This window comes from Lingula anatina, chromosome 2 (assembly GCF_051362555.1).
Source record: "Lingula anatina isolate TDL-2025a chromosome 2, LinAna3.0, whole genome shotgun sequence".
Classification (NCBI taxonomy): Eukaryota; Metazoa; Brachiopoda; class Lingulata; order Lingulida; family Lingulidae; genus Lingula; species Lingula anatina.
In genome coordinates, this window is record NC_141768.1 from 19,554,698 (window position 1) to 19,577,258 (window position 22,561).

At 37.5% G+C, this 22,561-nt stretch overlaps 2 protein-coding genes across 3 annotated transcripts; both read right to left on the minus strand.

Annotated features, from left to right (window-relative positions):
* Positions 1-1,997: 1,997 nt before the first annotated feature.
* Positions 1,998-8,482, minus strand: LOC106169583 (mitochondrial amidoxime-reducing component 1). The gene is made up of 6 exons (XM_013549075.3): positions 8,203-8,482; positions 6,655-6,831; positions 5,955-6,141; positions 4,517-4,657; positions 3,891-4,030; positions 1,998-3,682 (listed from the first exon to the last, which is right to left on the minus strand). The coding sequence occupies exons 1-6, from the start codon at positions 8,424-8,426 to the stop codon at positions 3,571-3,573; spliced, it is 981 nt and encodes a 326-aa protein (XP_013404529.2). The 5' UTR covers positions 8,427-8,482; the 3' UTR covers positions 1,998-3,570.
* Positions 8,483-10,172: 1,690 nt separating this feature from the next.
* Positions 10,173-22,437, minus strand: LOC106169624 (extracellular tyrosine-protein kinase PKDCC). Of its 2 annotated transcripts, none has more exons than XM_013549145.2 (7): positions 22,421-22,437; positions 17,754-18,426; positions 14,070-14,201; positions 12,732-12,940; positions 12,199-12,455; positions 11,740-11,916; positions 10,173-11,124 (listed from the first exon to the last, which is right to left on the minus strand). In XM_013549145.2, exons 2-7 carry the CDS (start codon positions 18,330-18,332, stop codon positions 11,036-11,038), a joined length of 1,443 nt encoding a protein of 480 aa, XP_013404599.2. In that variant the 5' UTR covers positions 18,333-18,426; positions 22,421-22,437; the 3' UTR covers positions 10,173-11,035. The 2 variants fall into 2 exon arrangements, with proteins under 2 accessions (XP_013404599.2, XP_013404600.2); XM_013549146.2 differs by lacking the exon at positions 22,421-22,437 and adding an exon at positions 19,851-20,118.
* Positions 22,438-22,561: the final 124 nt, after the last annotated feature.

Consider the following 22,561-nt stretch of genomic DNA (forward strand, 5'->3'; position numbering starts at 1 on the left):
TTTTGATATGCTGAACATAAAACTAGAATTTTTGCCACTTACGTGCATACTTGTATAATATTATATTTAATTTTATATACTTTTTTACTAATGGAGAACCAAAAGGAATTTTACAATTTTAACCATGAGGAACATATTGTTTAAAACATTTATAAGTTTCGGGTGTCTGAAATTGTAAAATTCTCAAATGATCACCAAGTAAGTAAAAATATAACCAATTATTTAAGGCCTAATTATCAATTTAAGGATGTATGCAATTTCATTTGAAAATTATCATAAGATAGTTTATTATATTCGGAAAATGTTTTGTTGCTAATATGTTTATATCTTTGGAGATGCATGCATTGCAATTAGGATGTTCATTAGGAACTATATTCTTTTTTCACGTTTTTTTTTTAATTCAGTCAAAGCATATGTCTGTGGGTTTAAGGGTGTACGGCATCTTCCCACAAACGCCTACAATTCAAGAAATAAACAGTTTAATGCACATTTTGTGGTCAGGTTTCTAACCGTCTCGGCAAGCATCGACTTTTGAAGATATCATTCTGATGCTAATTGTATGTATATTTGGCGACATTTGGTGGCGTCTTTACTGCCAAATGGACAAAACTAGCCAAACCGGTGCGTTAACATGACAATAGACAGGTGAAAGAAATATATCTTTTTAAACCAATAACTTTCCAACAGTGTTGAGTGGGCAAAAAATTAGGTCTTAGTGCATTCTACAACGAGGGATTTTAAAACACTTGAATAATCTCTATCAGCCAAGAGCTTAAAGGTACACATCGGTGGAGCGTGGATTCCCAGTAAAACATATAAACCACTTCTATTAGTTTCTTATATGACTCAAATAAAATCAACATGTCAAGGGATAAACTGAATAAATCGCTCGATCTGCCATAAAAGAGCTATAGACTTCTCCTTTCTTTAAATTTTTGGTCAGTAATTTAATCTACTTTCGTGACCTACTTTATTGATATACAGCATAGAATGCTTGCAGAAAAATCCGTTCAAATATCATCTTTCGGATAAAATTAAACAGTGCATTTTGGTAATTCTCTTATTTATACTACTTGAAACTATATACTGGCATTTGGTTAGCTTTTGTGGCAAAAATTGACTTCATATGCATCTTTAAAAATATTTGATTTGATAAATTAATTTGCAAGATGACGTAGATTTGCCTTTCTTGTGAGATAAGGATGACTTCGACAATGTGTAAAGTCTGTTGTGTCATTTACATAACAGTACGTAGCTCAGCGTAGTGGGAGCAGTCGTCCAGAATAGTCACCTGACAGCTTGACACTGACTGTGAGAAGAGGACGCAGGATGGGCGTGGTGAAGTCGCTAGGCTGTATGTTTCTCTCAGCATTGCACAAATAGGGGAGACCGGGGCTAGTTGGCCCCCCATCAAGTCTCCTTAATAAAGTTACTTTAAGATGCTAAATTATTCATTTGGACTCACTGCCGACGCTTTCTTAGCACTGTCTTAGCTTTACAAAATGATGTGATCATTTCTTTTGCCCCATAGTTACTTTGTCATAAATTAATGGGGGGGGGGGGGGGCGGGCAACTTACCCCGGGGTCCAACTAGCCCCAGTCTCCCCTACCTTGTGAAAATAATTTCTAGTATCATTTCTTTCATAACCAAGTTATAGGCACTTGGCAAAATATCAAATTTCTAGTGTTCCCTTTTTACAGTATGGACGTAGGTCTCCTATTTTAAACGCCAACCAGCCCCCTGACCCCCTCTCTAAATCCGCCACTGTAATAATATAATAATAAAAATTGAACACAACTGTGAATTCATTCAATTTTATTTTTGGGCACTTCAGCATGTGAAATGCACCTCTATATTGGAATGATGTAATTTTTCTCCAGGTGAATGGCCTCATTCCCTGATGAAGATGTCCTGCTAGACATCGAAATATTGGAGGTAAAATATTAGCTGTTGACTGAAGAAAAATTACATCATTCTTATAACATAACACAGATGATGAAATTCTTCTCTTACCTCTTTATTCGGTTTGGGTGTCTAGCATTTTCCATATTTGTACTCGACATGCACACGTAGATCTACTTTTCCTTATAAGGAAGTTGACCTCTACAAACAAATGCCGGTCAGGTAGAGTCGGTAATTTTGCTGACGCTACTTCATATACTGTCCATACCGTTTTATTACCAAATACAGACAATGAAACAGGGCTGATGAAATAATTAGTCTAAAAATAATTTAGTTATTGAAAAAATGCACAGACACAGTATCTGTCTAGTATAAAAGGGTGCTGAATATTCTATTTATTTTGAAAGCTGATCGATACATTAAGGCCCCTTTACACTGGACGGCGTCCTTTCTGCGTTCTTTCTGCGATCAAAAATGTGGTCAGGACGTTCAACGGTCGCCAAAGCAATTAAATCGTGTCTAAGTGTAATGCCGTCTGTGCGTCCTTTGAACGACCGAACCTTGATTTTACCTGTAAAACTGAGAGCGACCTACATGTAGCTGCCTTTTACCCTTGTAAAAAAGGCAAAATATTCGTTTTATAATAACCTCCAAAAAATGGATCGGTTCATGAATTTTAGGGGAAAAAACAATCGGAGGCTGATATGAATCCACTGTTGCCCTTAGAATTCATGTCTGGTGAAAAATACCTCAGCACGGCCCCGTTTGAGAGTGAAAAAAAATGACCCTCACCCGCCCCTTCCTCCCCCCGCTGGCGTGGGCCCCGAGAAATTTTGTTATTTTAGAGGTTGAACGGTACCACTTGGTACGGTTAACTATAATTCAGCTAGTCAAAAATTCTAATTTCAAGAGGGGACCATCGATGTGATTTTTTTTCAGAAATCGAAGGGGGGGGGGGGGATCAGGACTCCTCTGATCCCCCCTCTAAACCCGCTACTGTAGGATTATTTCTGGGCAGAAGCGTGCAGGATCTAGGTGCTTCATATTTTATTTTTAATAAAACAAATATACAAAAAAGTAAAGTTTGGTCCTTTCATATCGCACTCTACTATGTTTCATTGCGGTTTACAAAAGACTGAGCCCTCATAAAAACTGGCCGTAAACTATCTCTCCTCCCTCGGGAAGATGAAGCCCAGCTGACGCATTAGGCGCTGAAAGCTAGCAAAGAATATATTTCATTGCCAGAAGTACTATATCCATTACATATTTCAACCCTAAGCGCACAGTGCCTAGAGTAGATGCACCATGAAGGAATGGTGTGTCCGTGGACAGGGTTGAACCCTCGTCCTACTGGTTCACTCCAACAACAAGGTTTAAATGTGTGACATTTGCATGCCCTTTATAAAGACCTCCAAATTTTCTTCAATTAATTTCGTGCACTTCTTTCTTTCTTTCTCTCTTTTTTTTTTTTTTTTTTTTTGGGGGGGGGGGGGCAAAAACCTACCATGATAATTCTTACAAATATTCCCCTATCTACTTAACATACATGTATAAGTTGTTATCTCCATGAGTAAAAGCTTATTCATTCTACATGTAATGAAAGAATGGAAGTGCAGCAGGCAAAATATTTTCACGTTAAAATCTTTGCATATATTATAAAATGACTGTCAGAACATTGTTGCAAAGACTTTGTCTCCAACACAGACTTTTCCCACATTATCTACAACAAGGTTGATAGCAAAGACGGGAGCATCGCCACAGCCAGGGTGAAGACGGTAACTGGAAAGGAGAGAAAGGTGTATAGGGTATATTCAGCGGATAAGAACGCACCTAATTCAAAGGTATAATTCTATCTAAATCAACAAAATTTCACTCAATACCTCTTATTTATTCTAATCACCAAATTTACTGACTTTATTCTAATCACCAAATTTACTGACTGACTTCAACCTCAAGTAATACAAAAGAAGAAAGAATCCAAACATACTTCCTCAGAGTTTTTAAAGGCTCCATGTCTTTATCTTTCTCTCCTTTGTCAGGGTCTACTGTAGTCAATGTACACCTTGTCCCCAACCTGACATTTCTGAACTTGGTCTCCTTGCCAATGTACACTTCATGCCATGTATCCTGAAATATGATTGAAACAGACTTACATAACTCACCACATATAACTTAATTACAAACACATTCATCTTGAAAATGATTATATTTGAATATAAAAGGAAATTAACAGTATTTGCTCTGATAGATAAATACTGGAAAAACAACACAGGCTATCTCTAAACTATATCTTCTCTGTTCTTGAAACAACTTTCAACATATTTGCTGAGATTGATTGCGACAGAAAGGTCTCTAGCTCATATATATCAGCCCTTTATACTAACTAACTACTTGACTATTTGGATTTAAAAGAAGGAAAATATTTGCAAGAAATTTAGTATTTGATATCTATATCAGGAAAAGTGAAAAAACAACAGAAAGATGTAAGAATTACATTGATCTTTGGACAGACTAAAAGCTTTTACATACACACTGTGCTAATTTCTACATATGTCCTTTATCTTCATTGAGATACAGCCTTTTTTTAAATAGCTGAAAATCAACAAAATTTACCTCCGCATAGGCCCCACAATCTTTCACCAAGAAATTTGGTCTAAAGTTCCTAACCTCTACCTTCTTGCTCAGTCTGGTATTGACATCAGCAATGGAATTTTCAGACAGCAGCATGAATGGTGCCCAGTCAGCAAAAGCTACCTGCAACAAATAACTAAAGTGAGAAGGATGAACAAGCATATCAAAAGAAAATATTGCCACTGTCACTTGTAAATTCTCAGTAATGATAAATTCTGAGCAATGTCCCTCTCCCAACAAATTTATATTTATATTACCAAACTAGATGGTGTCGATGAGTAGCCATCGCATATTCCCGCACTTCCCCATGGAGCAGCTCATCCCTAGGGACCACTTACCACACACCCACATACACACACACACATACGCACACACATACACACACATCACTGCTTCATCCAAAGGTATTTAAAAATATAAATGTAAAAAAATCTACAATGTTAAAAGAATTTAGAATCAACCAACCCCCAGGGACAGCCCAACCCCCTGTTGCACTAAAATTCAAAAGTGCACACATTTCTGATGATGGGTATACTAATCACCAAAGTTTCAACTTCCTACCTGCAATGGTCTAGGAGAAAATAGCAGAAACTACAATATTCCAATATTCCAAAATAGCAGAAACTAAAATTCCAAAGTGTATATGCACATCCCTGATGACGGATCTTTCAATTCCCATAGTTTCAATTTCCTATCTCTAACGGTCTAGGAGGAGATAGCAGAAATTACAATGTCATAAGTATTTAGAAGCAATCACCCCAAGGGACAGCCCATTTCCCTGGTGCACTAAAATTCCAAAGTGCCCATGCACATCCCTGATGATGGGTAAACTATTCACAAAAGTTTCAGCTTCCTAACTCTAATGGTATAGGAGGAGATAGCAGAAATTACAATGTCATAAGAATTTAGAATCAACCACCCCCGGGGGACAGCCCAACACCCTGTGGCACTAAAATCCCAAAGTGCCCATGCACAACCCTGAAGCCAATTCCCAAAGTTTCAACTTCCTACCTGCAATGGTCTAGGAGCAGATAGTGGAAATTTCAATGTGATAAAAATTTAGAATCAACCACACACCCCGGGGAAAGCCCAACCCCCTGTGGCATTAAAACTCCAAAATGCCAATGCACATCCCTGATGATGGATCTTCCAATTCCCATAGTTTCAATTTCCTACCTGCAATATTCTAGGAGGAGATAGCAGAAATTACAATGTCATAAGAATTTTGAATCAACTACCCCCCAGGGACAGCCCAACCCCCTGTTGCACTAAAATTCCAATTGCACGGAAATTACTAACACACAGATGCACGGACGCACAGACGGGTGGGATAACATGATCCCCGACTTTTGTCCCAAAAGTGCAGGGATAAAAAAGATTTAAAAAAATAAATGAGCCAGGTCAAATTGCAAATTCTTACCACGTCTTGGTCTTTAGGATAGGATAACACTGGATCTGTGCCCAGATTCTTGTTGAGCTGTCTCATACAGTCTGTGATGTCAGGGTGGGCACATACCAACCTTGTGTCTGGTCTCTGGAGGAAGGCACTGAACCACTTATCTGCCTCAGCACCACACGACATGGCAGACACCTCAACATCCCAAATGCTGGAAGACAACACTTTGGAAGAGGTCCCAAATACTGAAATACTGCACTGTATGTAGCTGTCATGACAACTCAATGGCCCATGCAATTACTTTAATATAGCACATGGCTAAAGAAATAAATTTATGGTATAAAAAAAGCAATTTTTGTGATTGACAGACATTGTGCAATATAATTCATTTACCTCCTGTTTAACCATAAAGACTTTGTAGCTTTGAAAGAAAAAATCAAAATTTGAAACATCAATCCCCTCCTCCCCCTCCCCCCCCTCCCCCCCAATTCAAAGAGGATCATGATGGCAGGAGAGAGCAATGTATCTTTGATAAGGCTATACATTTTTTTAATTACGTAGGCTATTACACTAATTTTATTGCATTATTTTGAAGGAAAGGATATAATGTGATATTGACAACAGACAAGATCATACAGGGTACAATTTGTGTTCAAATTCTGTTTTAATGAGGGTTTCGCCTTCTTTCCTTCTTTTGCCTTATAAATAAGAAAGTTTTGCTAACCTGCACTTGACGATCTTATCTCTATTCACAGGTTGAAGAATCTCCAGCTTCAGAGTATTCATTCCTGGGGCATCCAGACTCAGGTTGTTGCCAATGATGCTTGGCTGAACCAGAGCCAGGCGTGGCAGTTTACGCTGACTGAGAAATTTTCCGTTCTTATCAACAATCATCCAATGCCTAAAAAAGTGAACAAAAATGTAACCTAACTTGAAAAAAAAGGAAGTTTATGGGGTGTTTTGATACCTAAACTGATATGGACCTGTTTTCTCAAATATACACATTTGAAAAGTAAGCTAAGTCTACCCTTCCCCAATGAAAAAGAAAATTTTGCATTGTAATAGACAAAAAATAACTTTTTAAATTGTTTCAGGAGTACTATAATTGTTTTCTATTCATATACTTTTGAGCTTACGATCAATTTAATTTACAAAATTAAAAACTGAAAGTGAAGATTCATCTACTATTTTGGTAAATTAACAATATAAATTATTATTAATAGGCTAATTTGCATAGGCCTACTTGGAAAGAAGTATTTAATAGATACTTTAAAGTGTGCAATAATGAATCATTTCTAAATATTGGTTTTCCAGGGGGGGGGGGTTGAATTTTACATTTTGGGCAAACACTAAAACTACCCTTACTGGATCTAGTCTGTTTCCATTCAAATCGATATTTATTTTCAGCTGTACCGGTGTGACAGGAATGGTAGATCGCTAGGAATGCTAGTCCTGGACCCCACGTGATAAGCACAGGTTAGGGTTGGTCGAATTACTGGGTAACGGGGTTAGTATATGGGATGAATGGGGAAAAGGACTTCGATTCCCACACAGGATAAGATATAACGCTTGTCGTGAAAAGGCCTAATGTGCGCATGATTCAAGTGTTAAACTTTTCAATTTCTACACTAAAAAAAAGCTATACCTGACAGAGCTTTCGATCACATCCGTGATCTTCTTCAGTGTGATGCCATATGGGACGATCACTGCTCACCACTGAAGAAGATCACGGATATGATCGAAAGGTGTGACGACCCGATATGTCCGACAGGCCAGATATGTCCTACGACCAGAGAACAGGCCAGATATATCCGACAAAAAAGAGCCAGATGTGTCCGACAAGCCAGATATATCCGACAAAAAAGAGCCAGTTGTGTCCGACATATTCTGGCTTGTCGGACACAAAAAATAGCCAGATGTGTCCGACAAGCCAGATATGTCCGACAAAAAAGAGCCAGTTGTGCCCGACATATTCTGGCTTGTCGGACACATCTGGCTCTTTTTTGTCGGACATATCTGGCCTTCTCTGGTCGTAGGAAAATATCTGGCCTGTCGGACATATCGGGTCGTCACAAAAGCTCTGTCAGGTAGGCCTATAGCTTTATTTTTTTTAGTGTAGAAATTGAAAGTTAACACTTGAATCATATCCTATGACTACACAGATGAATTTCCATCAGAATAATGTGCGCAGTTCGTTTTAGTTTTCCTGATACCACGCATGCGTTATTCAATTCATCAAAGTTCAAGTACAATTCAGGTGACCTTGTCTCACCTATCTGTGACGGCCCCGGTCCGCGAGCCGTGTCTCGTGCAGTCCATCTCTTCCACTTTGATCCCCGCACAAGATTTAACGGGGTAGACATACAATGACGATATCTCTCCAACACATACTGGTTCAGATCGCCTCTTCTTATTGATCCAGTACAGTGTTATAAACTTGAAGACCGAGTTCAGTAGCAAAGAAGCAAAGATGCAAGCTGCTTCGTCAACCTCCATCCTGTAGTGCAATATTGCTATGCCTGTGCTATTGACATGGTATTTGTACACTTGGGTACACGTGCCTAGAATTCGCAACTAACGCAATAAACAGACTGTCGTGGTGTCTCTCTCTCGCAAGCGCTGCATTTTACTGAAAACCACAAGCTATTCCACTAAGGCCTACGTTTTACGTTGATGGCTGGTATTTCCGAGAAAGCAATCAATCTGATTCAGGGTTGTCGTTTTATACATCTTTTCTTTGATCAACTTATTTAACGGGAAAATATTCATTTTCAAAGAACATGTCTCATTCCAGTGGCTTATTAATATGATTGGGCTGGAAAATGCCTTTTTGGGGTTTTCGATTTGAAGGGACTGATTATCCGAAAGTAATTTCTTTTTAAACCAGAGGGAAAATGCTCTGCTCAATAATTTTAGATTAATTTAACCATAGAAGGTTTAACCAAGAAATTAGATTCTTGGTTTAAACAAGGAGTTATAACTCCTTGGTTTAAACTTGGCCAAAACTATATGCTGATATCTAGGCTACACAAAACATGTACGAAGACTTTGTGTGAAAATAATTTGCGTAAAATGTGACCGATTGGCAATTATGACATGAAATCAGTCTACGCTTAGGTGAATAAAAAGGGCCTGTCGTAGTGACAGCTATTCAAAAATTCATCAAGAAGCTATGGGAAAACTGTGTTCAGATGAAGGCAAAAGATGAAGTAGAAAATATGGAAATTAATGTAGCGACAATGCGATCGTAATCCACTTTAGTGGAGAATTCCCCGTGCACAATTTGTCTGCTTTTACTTAAACTGCATGTCCCATATTGCCTCATGTTTTACTCAGTAAGATGTCTTCTAAGCAGCCCTATCCACCTTCGTCCCGGTTCCTCTAGTTAGGAGGTTAGTAAGGAGAAAACAATGACTGAATGAATTCCAACTGTTCTGGTGACTTAGCTGTAAGCGTTGTGTATGTCAGCAAAACACGAACATTTTCAAGGAGTACTTTGCCTTTGGTTGTCTTACCGCAGGAGGGTCCCATTGGGTATTTACGTTACCCGTGGAAGCCACTGTTTATATCCCGAGATGCGTGAAACGTATTCAGTGTGATCCGAAAAACACCCCGTTCCCGTGACTCGTAAAGGATACCTTTATTCTTTGCCCTTCATGATAAAAAGTCATTATTATATACCCGGTTATTCGCAATTTTCAGGATTATCAGTGAGATATGAATAAAGTTTTATTTACTGTGATTTGGGAATTGATGATTTCATTTCCCGTGAACTGTGATCACCACCCCCAGTGGGACCATTCTGCAGGGTAGATTACACTGACAACCTCAAACAGTTATTTTATTAGTGATGTGTATGCCTATAACTTTATTGACCACATTTTTGGTAAAAGGTCCATGTATCACACTTTTATTTTTGTCTTATTTTTAAACTAAAGAATAAGACAGCAAAGCTGGTAAATATACAGACAGTCTGATCCTGTTAATTTTCGACAGGTGCCTGCAATTTATCAAACAGAGCCACTCAGCAAATTAACCAAGAAATTAGTTATTTTAAGCGACGACGTCGGAATATATAATGAAAATTTGAGATGATTTATCTATTTTGTGCTTATTATGAAAATGTGATCATTCAGTTCGCACCATCTCTCTCTCTCTCTCTGTGTGTGTGTGTGTGTGTGTGTGTGTGTGTGTGTGTTTGTGTTAACGTTTGCGCGCGCGTGTGGATAAACAATAAAGATCTTCAAATGAGAGTGAATTTATTTTTGCCATATAAACAGAATACATATCACAAGCGTTGTTTTCGAGCAGTAAACTATTATATCAGATATTTAAAAAACATGACACATATACAGATTTTAATAACGTGCAAAATGCTGAAAACATAATGTCACATCGGATTTCGAAAGCATTATGTACAAAACATGTTCGATTACTTTTATATAAGCTGACATCTAGACTTATGTCTGTATATCAAAATACTACGTTAATGAATCGGTGAGTTTGAAATGACATTTATAAATGCATCTTTATGTTATGTGATCAAAAAGCATTTCTGCCAATGCTAGTATAAATGAAACAAATGAAATGTTTATGAGACATGAATTTACAGTAAATGATGAACTATTTCAGAATAATTGTTACTTCACACATATATAACGCTTCGGTCTCACTTTTACCGGTCTTTAAAAAAAAAGAGGGTCCGTGTAACATAGAGTTCACCCTCCATAAGATTCATACAGATTAGGCTAAGCATGGCGTGAATGGGCCAAAATTTTGGACGGTGCTTACCTGAACCAACCAATGGGAACCAGACCCTGTATCACAAGGGATTTTCTCGTACATGACACCGGCCGCACACTCACATCGATAAACGTATACAAGTTTGTTAAAATATCTGACTAGCTGAAACGCCGAATAAGCACCGGGATAAAAAAAACAAGTACATGTGACTCATTCAGATGTTTTATGCACTTAAGATGAAAACACTACATTTTGGGCGTTTTATTTGCCAAATGTTAACTTCAAAAAAGTTCAAGAATAATAACCATAGAATCATTGGCAATGTCATACAGGTGGGCAGTACGGTTTAAACGTAACGCTGATTAATGCGATCCTGGTTTATTACAAAGTCTTGTGCGAGGATTCTTTGCTGGGAGTCCTTTGTTGTTTTTTAAATGCACAATTGTCCTCCCTGAAAATTGAAAAAAAAACTACAATGTTCATATGCAAAAAGTTCATTTCTAGCAAGTGATATAACTGCCTAATGTACATATTTTGTTGTGCTCGTTCGTTTAAGTATGTCGTAGGTCTGGATTTTAAAGGCACACAATGCGCGTTTAGACCTCTATGTATCAAAAGAGGACTTTTTCTAGAAATTTTAGCTAATTTCCCTTCTTGCCAAAGTATACACTATCTCAGACTATCGGGAAAATTACGGACTATAAACCCACTTTTGAACTCCAAATTTCTTATTTTACCGCCGTAAGTGAAATGCAACAGTCTCAATCTTCTTTATACACTCACTACACTTTGATCTTAGCCAAAAGGTTGAGAAGCTCAAAAGCTAAGAATGTAACACTAAAATCAGCTTTATGGGTTCTTATTCGGTTTTGTTTATGCTATAACTAAGCAATTGCAAGAAAATGTAGAAATCTCCAGGAAATTAGACTTTTAGTCTATAACGGTCTATAACGCTCAGTGTCTTAAACATATGCATATACATGAATTCTAAACCTGATTCATGAGAGTAAAAGTATTTGTGTGTGTGTTTAAAGATGTATCATATTTTACGTGTACAATTATTTACCTGTCCACGACTTTTGGTCGGACATAACAAATCCTTTGCAGTCTTTGTCTTTGTCACAAAGCATTTCAGCTTCTTTTTGGTCAAACACGGATATATGGCAATTTCCACCAGCCACTGAGTAGCGACATCTATAGTCATACCTGCCCGGGTAGTCAAATCCGTCTGTGCACTCATAACCTAACAAAAAAGTTTAGATATTTTATTAATTTCATTTATTATTTTTATATACGGGTTACATTATTTATATTAACCGATAATAGGTCGAGAGGAAACTGAGATGTGAGGGAGATGTTCACTGAGATTTAACGTTTTTATCCAATATGATCAGATGCTATTACACATTTTTGCATTTTCTATGGCATCCTTTTTTATCTATAATGCAAGAGGTGTTAATGTGTATCATGACGTCATTTTCTTTTCACATCCAGTATCCTTAAAAAACACACTTTAATACATTACCTGCTTCGTAGTCACTTTTATCGAGACGGTTAAGGTGAAAGCCACTGGAAAACTGATGCACCAATGTATCTAACATTGTGGATAACTCAGCCGAGTTCACTGTGGCGTTACTGAACCCCTTGATGACGTCATTCACGTGAGCTTGTAGTGGTTTTGGAACACCATGTGGAAGAATGAATGTTGTAAAGTGACGACCAGCGTTAAATATATTCTTTTTCTCGTTGAGTCCAAAGCATCTTTGGTTTATGCAGTGTGTTCTGCAATAGGTAATTTAGATATAGGGTTGGTGCAATGTAATCGTTATTGCAATCAAATACATGTATGTTACAATATCATCCGACTACAACCCTTTCATTTTTTCGAATGAGACTCGATTGCTAAAACTACTAGTAAAACATACTCTTAAATCAAATAACAACAGCTAAAAGCATAATTAACTAGAAGTACAAATATACAGCGAAAGAAATGAAACTGAAATGACTAAGAAAATCTTAGATTTTTTAGTTCCAAGAAATGCCTCGAATCTCACTAACCGAATGGTATAATTGGCTGAAGAGAAAGGAACATCACAGTCAGAGTTCTTTTTACACGTCACTTCCTCGAATCCGACGTCATCCACGTCAGACAACTTCACTTCACCGCCAACAAGCACAAACTGCTGACGTCGGAAATCGTTGAGTGATAAGGAGCCATATGGGGAGTTAGCTATGTAGTGTAATAACTGTCCTACGCCATGCGAGACCTGAAATACGAGAATATTGTACAATTCTTTAATTCAAATATGAAAGATATATTCCGTGATAAAAATGCTACAGTCAGTAGTCTCCCTACAATGCAGTTAAACAGTCACAAACAGAAACATTTCAGGTAAGCCCACCATGGAATATAACACCTGTAGATATATAAAATATTAAAAGTCACCTTTTCAGGTATTGCTGAAAAGGCAACCTTTGAACCCTAACCATGCTTTTAAGAAAAGTATCAGGTATCAATTGTGAAAATTAGATAAATGCCATGAAAAATAATAAAACGACAAAATGCAATATGTTTGTAACAAGACAAACATTGCCATAATACCTGTATTCATTGTATTTTTATTACGATTATTATCTAAAAAAAATATCTATTTTAATCTGCTTTCGTGTTGTTGGGAGATTTCTCTCATAAGTAGTTCAAGATTGACGTCAGTCTGCAGTGGCAGGAACCCAAAGCAGATTGTACAAATGTCACAGCTTTTTTAAAGAAGTGACAAGATAATTGATGATAAACGGGTCATTTGGAGGTTTTATCTAAGAAGAGTCACTGTTATCGCTCGAGGCCTCAGGAAGACATCTCATACCAAACAACTTTAAATAACTCATAGACGTTATCCCATCGATAATATAGCCAGTTAATATGCTTTCCCTTGAGACGCCTATGTCTCAAAAACTTATTCATTTATTTGAGTTTTGCAAACATAATGGAATATTTGGCATTAATTGAAGATCTGATTTCTACACAGATCAAGAATTGGTCCCAGACAGATAAGCACAGATATATTTTGTTTCTAATAAAATGCAGATGTCGTACTATGAGAGAAAAGTACACCCACAGTCCAATCTTAACGCACTCTTGCTTGTCTTATTGTTCCTAGATAAATGTGAATTTTATGTGTCCTCTTCAGTGTTAATCTTTTTCATTTTATTGAATTCCAGAAAGACTCAATTATCGCAGCTAATACAATTACGCCCTGAGAGCATTGTCGTGTAGTCATAGAATCAAATTTCATTTTGATTCAACCCTGAATTTGAACTTAAAACGAAATTAAACAAGCTGCCACCTCGTATTTTAATAATAGCTTCATACCGGTGAGAGGGAATTCGTTCACTTACTCTTAATCTGTCCTCCCATGACATTTGTAACAGTCGAATAATGTCGATGTTTGTGCCTAGCTCGACAACCATGGAAACCTCCGTCTCTGGACTCCCGTCGTACGGCTTGTTTGGAACACAATAACCCAGTACCTGTAACGTGAATGGGGAAAGTTATATATAAATATATATACGATTTTAAACAACTAACCCACCTATATTGCCCATCACATTATATAAATATTAATAAAACATCACCTTCTTTCTAACACGATAAGTATTTATTAATACAAACGGTACTAAAACGTGTGTGAACCGCAATTTTTAAGAAATAGATATAATCATTATTGTAACAATTAATATTATTATTATAATAATAATTATTATTATTATTCATGCGGGATACCATAATGCCGTAATTGTGCATTTTCAATATGACCAGTCAAATAAATGGATTTATTTCATGATTGACTTTTCAGTTTGGGTTGCTCTAATACCGACAGATAATTGCAATTTACTTTTTCTAGCTGTAAATGATTTCGTGAAAAAAGAACTGTCGGAGATGTACAGAAAAAGAAGGCTCAGCATTAGGTCACTAATTGGCCCATGTTTGCCAATCACTGGCGCGCAGCTGACGTAAACATCACCTGAGAAAATATTGAGCGCGAGACTGAAAGAAAAATATTGTGGGAAGCACAGCATGCTCATCATGCACTCTCCTTCATTCATACCCAATGCCCAGAGGACAGGAGAGAAAGGATGTCTTTTTTTACATATCAAGAAAAAATTATGCGTCAAATTTCAGGTCCGTAAGTATGTGGGAGGGAAGGGGGGGGACTCGAAAGAATCGAAGCCAAAATTTGATCTATGAATACATTACGCAGTAAATAGGTCCTCTTTTTCAGAAAAAAGAAAGCATCTTCTTTCAAATTGCTGAGTTTCCCCCTAAATACACATTAAGGTGTATGGTATATAAGGTATAATAAATATCCATTATATGTGTGTGAGAGTGATAGAGAGACACAAATTACCGTCACATCAAGGCGCAAATAATATCGTCAGTATTTCGATATCTCTCATTTACACTCTTACAAAACATCGTCAATATTGCGATATCTCTCATTTACACTTATAAATGGAACTTCACAACTAAGCTACAAGAAACACTTCAGGATAAAGAGGTGTGAAAACATGGCATGTTTGTCCTTCAGTTATCTTTCATACCAACAGGTACTAACAGACAGAGAGAAACACTTTCAAAACATTTCGTTTAAACGATAAGCAATTCTGGCACACATCTGCCATATCTTCCAGCGAGAAGTGAACGTCCAAAATAGTAAAAAAAATGATGCATATGCAACGTTACAGAAATTATAGTCAGTGCTGATATGTTAGTAGCTCTCCATAATACGCACGTGCACCATTTGTATTTTAGGCTGTATTCCCAGAGCTTTTAGATCGATCTATCCCCGCGGGGAGTCTCACTAGATTACTGTCAGATAATCCGGCTTAAATGTCCGTCCCGCCTACTACAAGCTGTAAGGGGGTAATTAACTTTCGTGTCCGCTCGGCTTACAGCTATTTAGCGTGAACCCCCAGGGAGTTAGGTCGATCTAAAGTAGATCGATCTCATCTCTGGAAATGGGGTCTTAGACATACGGGTACTGGGTACAACCAAAGACAGATCGGGAGAGGGGGGACATCATATCCAGCAAAAGCAAAAACGAGACAAAGCAAGAACATTTCCCATCCCTGTGTTCTACATAAATTTAGGTATAACTTTCTAAGTATCGCTTTATTGCCTTAAATTTGCAAAAATCTTGGATTCGCCAGCGACAGAACGATCCACTGCATGTAAAGAAATTTGAGATTTTACATTCAACGTTTATATCCTCTCTCCGTCAATCCTGTAGCCTAAATGACAGAGGCAAGGAAACATTTGAATTTCAAGTGTTTGCAGTCGTCATTCTAAAAGCTCTAAACAAAAATCACTCTGCAGTAAACTAGTTTACTGTTTCCTACACGTCTTTCGACAAGATGCTAGGCAGTCTGTATATTTAATCGTTTTTGTTTGACGTTGGCAGTTTTCACAGTTAAAATACCACAATGTTTGAACTGTGAACGTCTATTGAGTTGGTGCTTGTGTACGCCAGTGGCTTTTTAATTGGAAAACATACACCAAATCAATCCTCCTCTGTTGCCATAACTGACATATCATCGAGGATGTAAATTGTATTTAAAGCCACTTTCCAGTGGCACGTGTCATGATAAATGCGTTCATAAATTGACATACCACCCTTCTTTAAGAAATCAGTGAGCAAATTTACATGATGTGAGACGACTTGTAATTATGAAACAAGCCAGGGATCGATTGAAATGTTAGGAAGCTTGTAAGAAATATAATGCAAGCTTGAAAGCACAAAGCTTTTGCTCATGTGACTAACTTCTAATTACATTGGAATAACAATAGCTATTACAGTTGTATCTTGCTGTTCACAATTCCACCCGCTGAAAATTAATATAAACGTAATAGGTGATAATTTTCAACTTTAGGTCTTGTTTGTGATAACAACTTTGTCGATTCAGTTCAACCACAACTAATATTTTAACAAACAAGCAAATACAATTCATCCCTCTTTTCTCGTGCTTGATTCAATTTTACCAAATTTCCTTGTAATAGAACAGTAATGACTTCTGCCCCAAATCCAATTCCAGTGATAGATTCAGGGACGCTCAATCGGAAAATTCCATTAAGTCTTCCATTTAGTGTCTTTGAGGCCATGCCAACGTGGTAAGCTTACGTGCTAGCAATTACAGAATGCCACCGGTATTTTCAAATATTTTTTTTTTTAATTTCTTTGGCTAGGAACTCGACTAATTGCCAGAGAGTCGTGTTATTGACAGGATGGTGACAATGTTAAAACGCAGAGGAGAAGACCATTACAGCGTTATGTGAAACGTATTTAAAAAGATAAAGGACAAACAACCATATTATTCTTCCAACAAGTTTTATAGGGGAAATGAAATTAGTCTGATTGTTTTATAAAAAATAATTTGAAACTATAAATGTTTGACAAACTAAAATAACTATTAGATTGATATGAATGACAGATCGTGACTGAAGACAAAAAGGGACAGAAATACTATATCAGATGGTAACTAATATAAGGTACTTTTACCCACCCTGCCCTTCTCTTTCCACATACACATATGCACACACACTATTCACTAAAATGAATCTTCAGTGTTGTCAGTCTGAATTATGACAATACGGAAAATAGGGAATTAACAGAAAATTTCTCCGCCTCTCTCATTTCTTCCGCCAAGAAGATCTATTTCTAGGGCTGAATTAACTCCACCGAAGTGAAATTAATAGCGCAGGAGTAATGATTTAATACACAGGGTCAATACACAAGGCTGGCGTTTGAAAGGGCAGGTAAATAGATTGAAATAAAATAGGGCTGTATGAAAATACCAATATTAACCACACAATGAGAACACACAAGAAAGTTATAGAGAAAACCCCGGTGGAATCGTCTAAAACAAACAAACGCTTAAATCAGCATAGGTAAATACACTAAGTAAATATATACAGGTAATGGACGGATGCGGCAAAAGTCGAAGGTTAAACTGAAGAAGGTCCGAGAGAGAGAGAGAGAGAAAGAGAGAGAGAGAAAACCCAAACGACATAATGTATTTACCCACCTTAACTACATTCTTGTGGTTTAAGCCCTGTAATAAAACAATTTCTTTTAATATTTTCCGAGCTGCCTTTGCATAACAGAATGCTAGCGTCCTGCCGCTGTTTTTTAAGCAAGTGGTCACGTCACGCCCTGTAACGTCCACTGTTTTTAAAGCCATCTCCTGGCCTTTATGTTTTACTTTGTAGACAGCTTTAGTCCAGCCCGATGCAACGTATTCCTTATCAGTAAAGTTCCTGACATCATCACAACTCAGACCTCTGTGTGTGGATAAAAAACTGTGATAAGAAAGGTCTAAAGCATCTCCTTTATTGAAGTCCTCTGAGCTAGCACGCGTGTCCTCCATCAACTTTCTCAGATGAGGATCACTATTGCCACTGAAAAGGACTGATTCTCCTTGAACCCCGAGTCCCTTTATCTCGTCTCTATCTTGTAAAAACACGTCTCTTAATTCCTCGTTCCCTTGGGACTCGTCTGTTAATCCATAGTGGATGAACGCTATGTTGCTAGCCATGAAAATGATAGTTAAAGTCGTGGAAATAAGGAGCGACGTTGGATAGCGTCTTCTCTTTTTCCACGCCATCTTGTTCTGTCAGGTAAACGAATGAATTAGAGGGAATTATCCTAAGCTCCTTCGATCCATGGTCTCACGACGCTTTCCCCCGCCGGGAAGCATACTGAAAGAGAAACCCAGGTTTGCTATGAGCTGCATATTACTTACTGCAAAAACACGTGACTTAAAACAGCAACCGCATTCGCCAGTCACCAATTAATTACCATTTAATTGACATGTCAATCATCTTATCTCAACAAAAAAAATCCCGTGTAGTAATGAGCGGGGTGGTCCAACACTCCATTAACAATTTATTTACACGGCTATTTGCACGTCGACTGCGGTGTGCATTGAATTTCTTTTCTTTCATATGAAAGGGGCGAGGATTCGGTGAACAATAGGGGGCCCGGACTCATTTCACTCCATTTGCCATCAGAGTGAAAAGGATTGGAAGGAAAGCAAACTAGGCCCGACTAATTCAGCATCTCGGCTTTCAGTCTGTCGGATTAACCCAGCTTAGGAGCGCTGAAAAACAGCAATTTTAAAGTTCTGACTAAGACTTCTTTTTCTGTGGTTGGCTGTTGAAATAGCTCGGTAAGGGTGTGAGTACCGATGTGCTTCTAATCACCTGAAGATGACGTGACCATGAATATGAGGCAGCGTGAAGCCTCTCTGTTGACAGGTGCTATTTCATGCTTCAGGATCTGCCAACAATAGAAGCCCAATACTTAGGGTGGGCACCCTTAACACTGATTACCTATTAATTGGAATGTGTGGCAGATGCTACATACCTGGGCTGTCGTAGTCTCACAAAGCCGTAACGAGTTGGAATCCCAGGTCAAATTTGTGCACAGAAATTTAGATAACCCGAAGACTCGTTATTTAGAGTTTTAAAAAATGTATTGTGTCCACATAAAAAGAGTACCGTGTATGTACCACCTTGTATCTATTTTTTTCAGTTCTAAGGTATAAAGATGCAGTGGTTTAACAAATATAATGGTTATTTGTATAAGTATGAATATCAGCAAAAAATCACTGTCAAAACTTAAAGGAGAATCATGTTTTAAAACACACACTTCTCTCCTCGTATAGCTGCGTGCGTCACCAATTCTACTTTCGAAATCTATATCAGCACATTCATCATTATCGAAAATGTACTTGATATATCAAAGAAAAAAAATCAGAAAAGAGGCTCTAACATTATCCGACCTTCACTTTCAAAACAAACGATGACTTAGTTTGAACAGCTAAATGTCAGGCAACGCAAGTTTGCCTTGCTAATGGTCTGCGCTAGACAGCGATTGAATTTCAAGTTTGAAATGGAAATAGAGACCCGGGGAGTTAAGACTTGGCAGTGGAGGGTAAGTAAACATAGACGATGTCTTGGGGTGTGAACTTGAACGGGAATTTACAGTCATCCGACACGTACATTGGGTTGTCAAGTCACTTAATGAAATATTCGGAAATTTATAATTTTGTTCGACGATTAAAAAAAAAAATGCAAATTAAAGTGCAATTCTCCTTGACCTGACTTGACCCCATACATACCTAGACAAAACAAATACCTTGTCAGACAGCAAAAATTACGCTTCTCTTTAAATCCCCGTGTTTTCTTACATGTAGTCTTTTTCCTAAAGAAACTTCGACTTCAAAAAGTGGTTCAGTAGAAGTCATTACTTAACATTTTTCACTACATGAAACCGACGGCCTTTATAATACCACATAGTTCCCTCTTTTAAAATATTAGTTGTCTTTCGTGTCGCGTGCTCATGGCATTCTTCATATTGTCTCCATATTGATTTAAGAGTCGATAATGATCGAGTAAGCATTACTCTAGGTTACCAGGTGCTCACAGTGGCCATAAATACTGACTAATGATTTGCTGGAATACGGCAGCGCTCTCAGCATGCCACTAATTGAAATCCGAACCCACGTGATTGCCAAGGGACTCATTAAAATCATGTCGGTTCCCCCAGCACTTGAAGATTGACATGTGCAGGAAAGGTTAAAAAGTCTAATTATAGACGATCACGCACTCAAGGGCAATTCAGAGAGAGAGAGAGAGAGAGAGAGAGAGAGAGACTTTTAAGGAAGAAGAGAAAAATACCGTTTGAAATTATTCAAATTTCGTTTATAAAAATTGGTGAAAAAATGCCACCACACTCTTTTTTAGCATTAAGTATAAATGCAAGCACCAGCACCGTTTTATTGTACACTCACTGAAAACAATATTGATTAAAATTTTTCCCCTTATATCGTCACAGATTAAATTAATCGAGAACACTTTCGATGCCACAACACACGACACGAAACTGTTCATGCAGCACTTAGTTGCAATAATATTTGACCAGCTTTCTGTTTTTCATAGAAACATCTATATTTCGTAAGAATTTATAGCGTCATTTATTAACATGGTGGGTGTTTTCCTCATACACGTGAAATATGCATGCCCGTGTTTTATTTTCTTGGAAACGAAAATACGATCTTAAATTATATAACAAAATAAATGAGTTAATAATAACACCGTCTACCTCTTTCATCAATTTGAATAAGCAGGATACATAGTTAAATATTTGCGTTAGTTAATAAGAAGTATGAATCCAAATTAGTAAAACAATTAAAACATGAGTCATGTACCTATTCATTAAAATATGTGAAAATCTCTGAAAATCTTCATGTGCGTGGCGTTATTATGCATGAAGGACACGATCACCATCCATCTTCTGGATAAAAAAAGAAGTGTACTTAAAGTAGCAGCACCACATTTTGGACACCCTATTGAGCCTTCAATTGATACAGGAATAACTGCTAGTAGTCAGATATACCCAACAAAATGCAAATGAACTGTATCCTGTCTGATAAAATATTCAGATATTCAATTTAACACTTTACAGGTGTCTCTCGATACAAGTTATAAAAGTTTAGGGAACGTTTGTGACACAACATAAATCAAAGATTTGGAAGAAGGAACTAGGGAGGTAACTAGGGAAAGGAAAAGACGGTACAACGTACCTCGACTGTCGTGCCAACTTGGTGATTTATGTCGTCTTCTCTCGGGTCACATAAGCTGGCATCTCCCACATGCTATTATAAATTTAACTTTGATCGCAATCTCATTTTTATTTCTATATTCATATTGGGTTAGGTGTTTTAAGAAGGGTGTGTGATTTGTGATTTAAAATGTGGTTATTATTTAAGAGAGCGAAATTGGGTAGCTTTTAAATTAATCGTTCCCCAACACTTCATATATTAATAAAGATGGCAGTTCATTAATAACACCGCAATGTTTTAATGAAGAGTCGCACTGCTAGCATTAAAATCATCGCGCGATTCTTTTTGCCATTGCTATAAACTTGGCTGAGGAAGAAGTTTCACATTATTAACCAAAATCAGTTACATTTTCACATGTTTTTATTTGAGGCGAATAGGTCTCTTGGTAGCCCCCCTTTTTTTCTTGCAGGCCCACGCAAATAATTTTGCCCACAAAGCACGCAGATAATTCCGTACTTTGAGCCGTCCAAACAAAATGCATGTATGACTAAGGGTTCGAGATGTAAGTTGGCAAAGAAAAAGAAAACTTTTTCTAGCATACACCAGTCACTTCAGGTCTACTCGGATGCAAATCAATGCCAATTCAATCTGATCACAGCCATGTACTCTAGTATCTGACACTTTTGTTCGTTCCAGACCTATGCCAATATTTAACAGCCCTTGACTGCGCTGTTTGCGAGTTTGTACATTGTTCATTATCCCAGTGGCAACTTCTTCGTGTGGTACCCGGTATATTGTAGGCCCTTAAATCATCAAGTTTAATCCTCTTAAAAACTGGATGAAGTGGCTGACTACAAAATGTTCCTCTAGTGTTCTTACTCTTACTATAGTGCGTTACTTACAGAAGACAGTAGAACAACGCACTTTTCAGACAATAACCGACAAAATATATCTAAGGAAGAAAACAACTTAACCAATATACGAGTATTATTAAGAGTAATGAGTTTCTCACACATGGTTTTAACACCAGCCGTTTAATTAAAAAGTGTGCAAAAACACACGTGTCTGATTTTCACAACCGTCAGTAATATCAAGTTGTTCCGCGACAATAAATGTGTAATACTCACCACAGCGATTAGCTCTAATCTGAAATAACATGTCTAACCAGACTCAAAGGGTAACTATTCAACCTGTTTTCTAGCTATGCTTGCGGCTGTCTATCACATCGACCTGACAGATGGAATGCGTACGTTTCCCCGGATTCACCT

Coding starts and splice junctions, on each gene's coding strand:
- LOC106169624 (XM_013549145.2), bottom strand. CDS start 18,332: ATGGCGTGGAAAAAGAGAAGACGCTATCCAACGTCGCTCCTTATTTCC. Junction 12,456..12,731: donor TCAGCCAATTATACCATTCG/GTTAGTGAGATT, acceptor TACCTATTGCAG/AACACACTGCATAAACCAAA. Junction 11,917..12,198: donor TAAAAGTGACTACGAAGCAG/GTAATGTATTAA, acceptor CTTTTTTGTTAG/GTTATGAGTGCACAGACGGA.
- LOC106169583 (XM_013549075.3), bottom strand. CDS start 8,426: ATGGAGGTTGACGAAGCAGCTTGCATCTTTGCTTCTTTGCTACTGAAC. Junction 4,658..5,954: donor ATCCTAAAGACCAAGACGTG/GTAAGAATTTGC, acceptor TATTTGTTGCAG/GTAGCTTTTGCTGACTGGGC. Junction 4,031..4,516: donor ATTGTGGGGCCTATGCGGAG/GTAAATTTTGTT, acceptor ATCATATTTCAG/GATACATGGCATGAAGTGTA.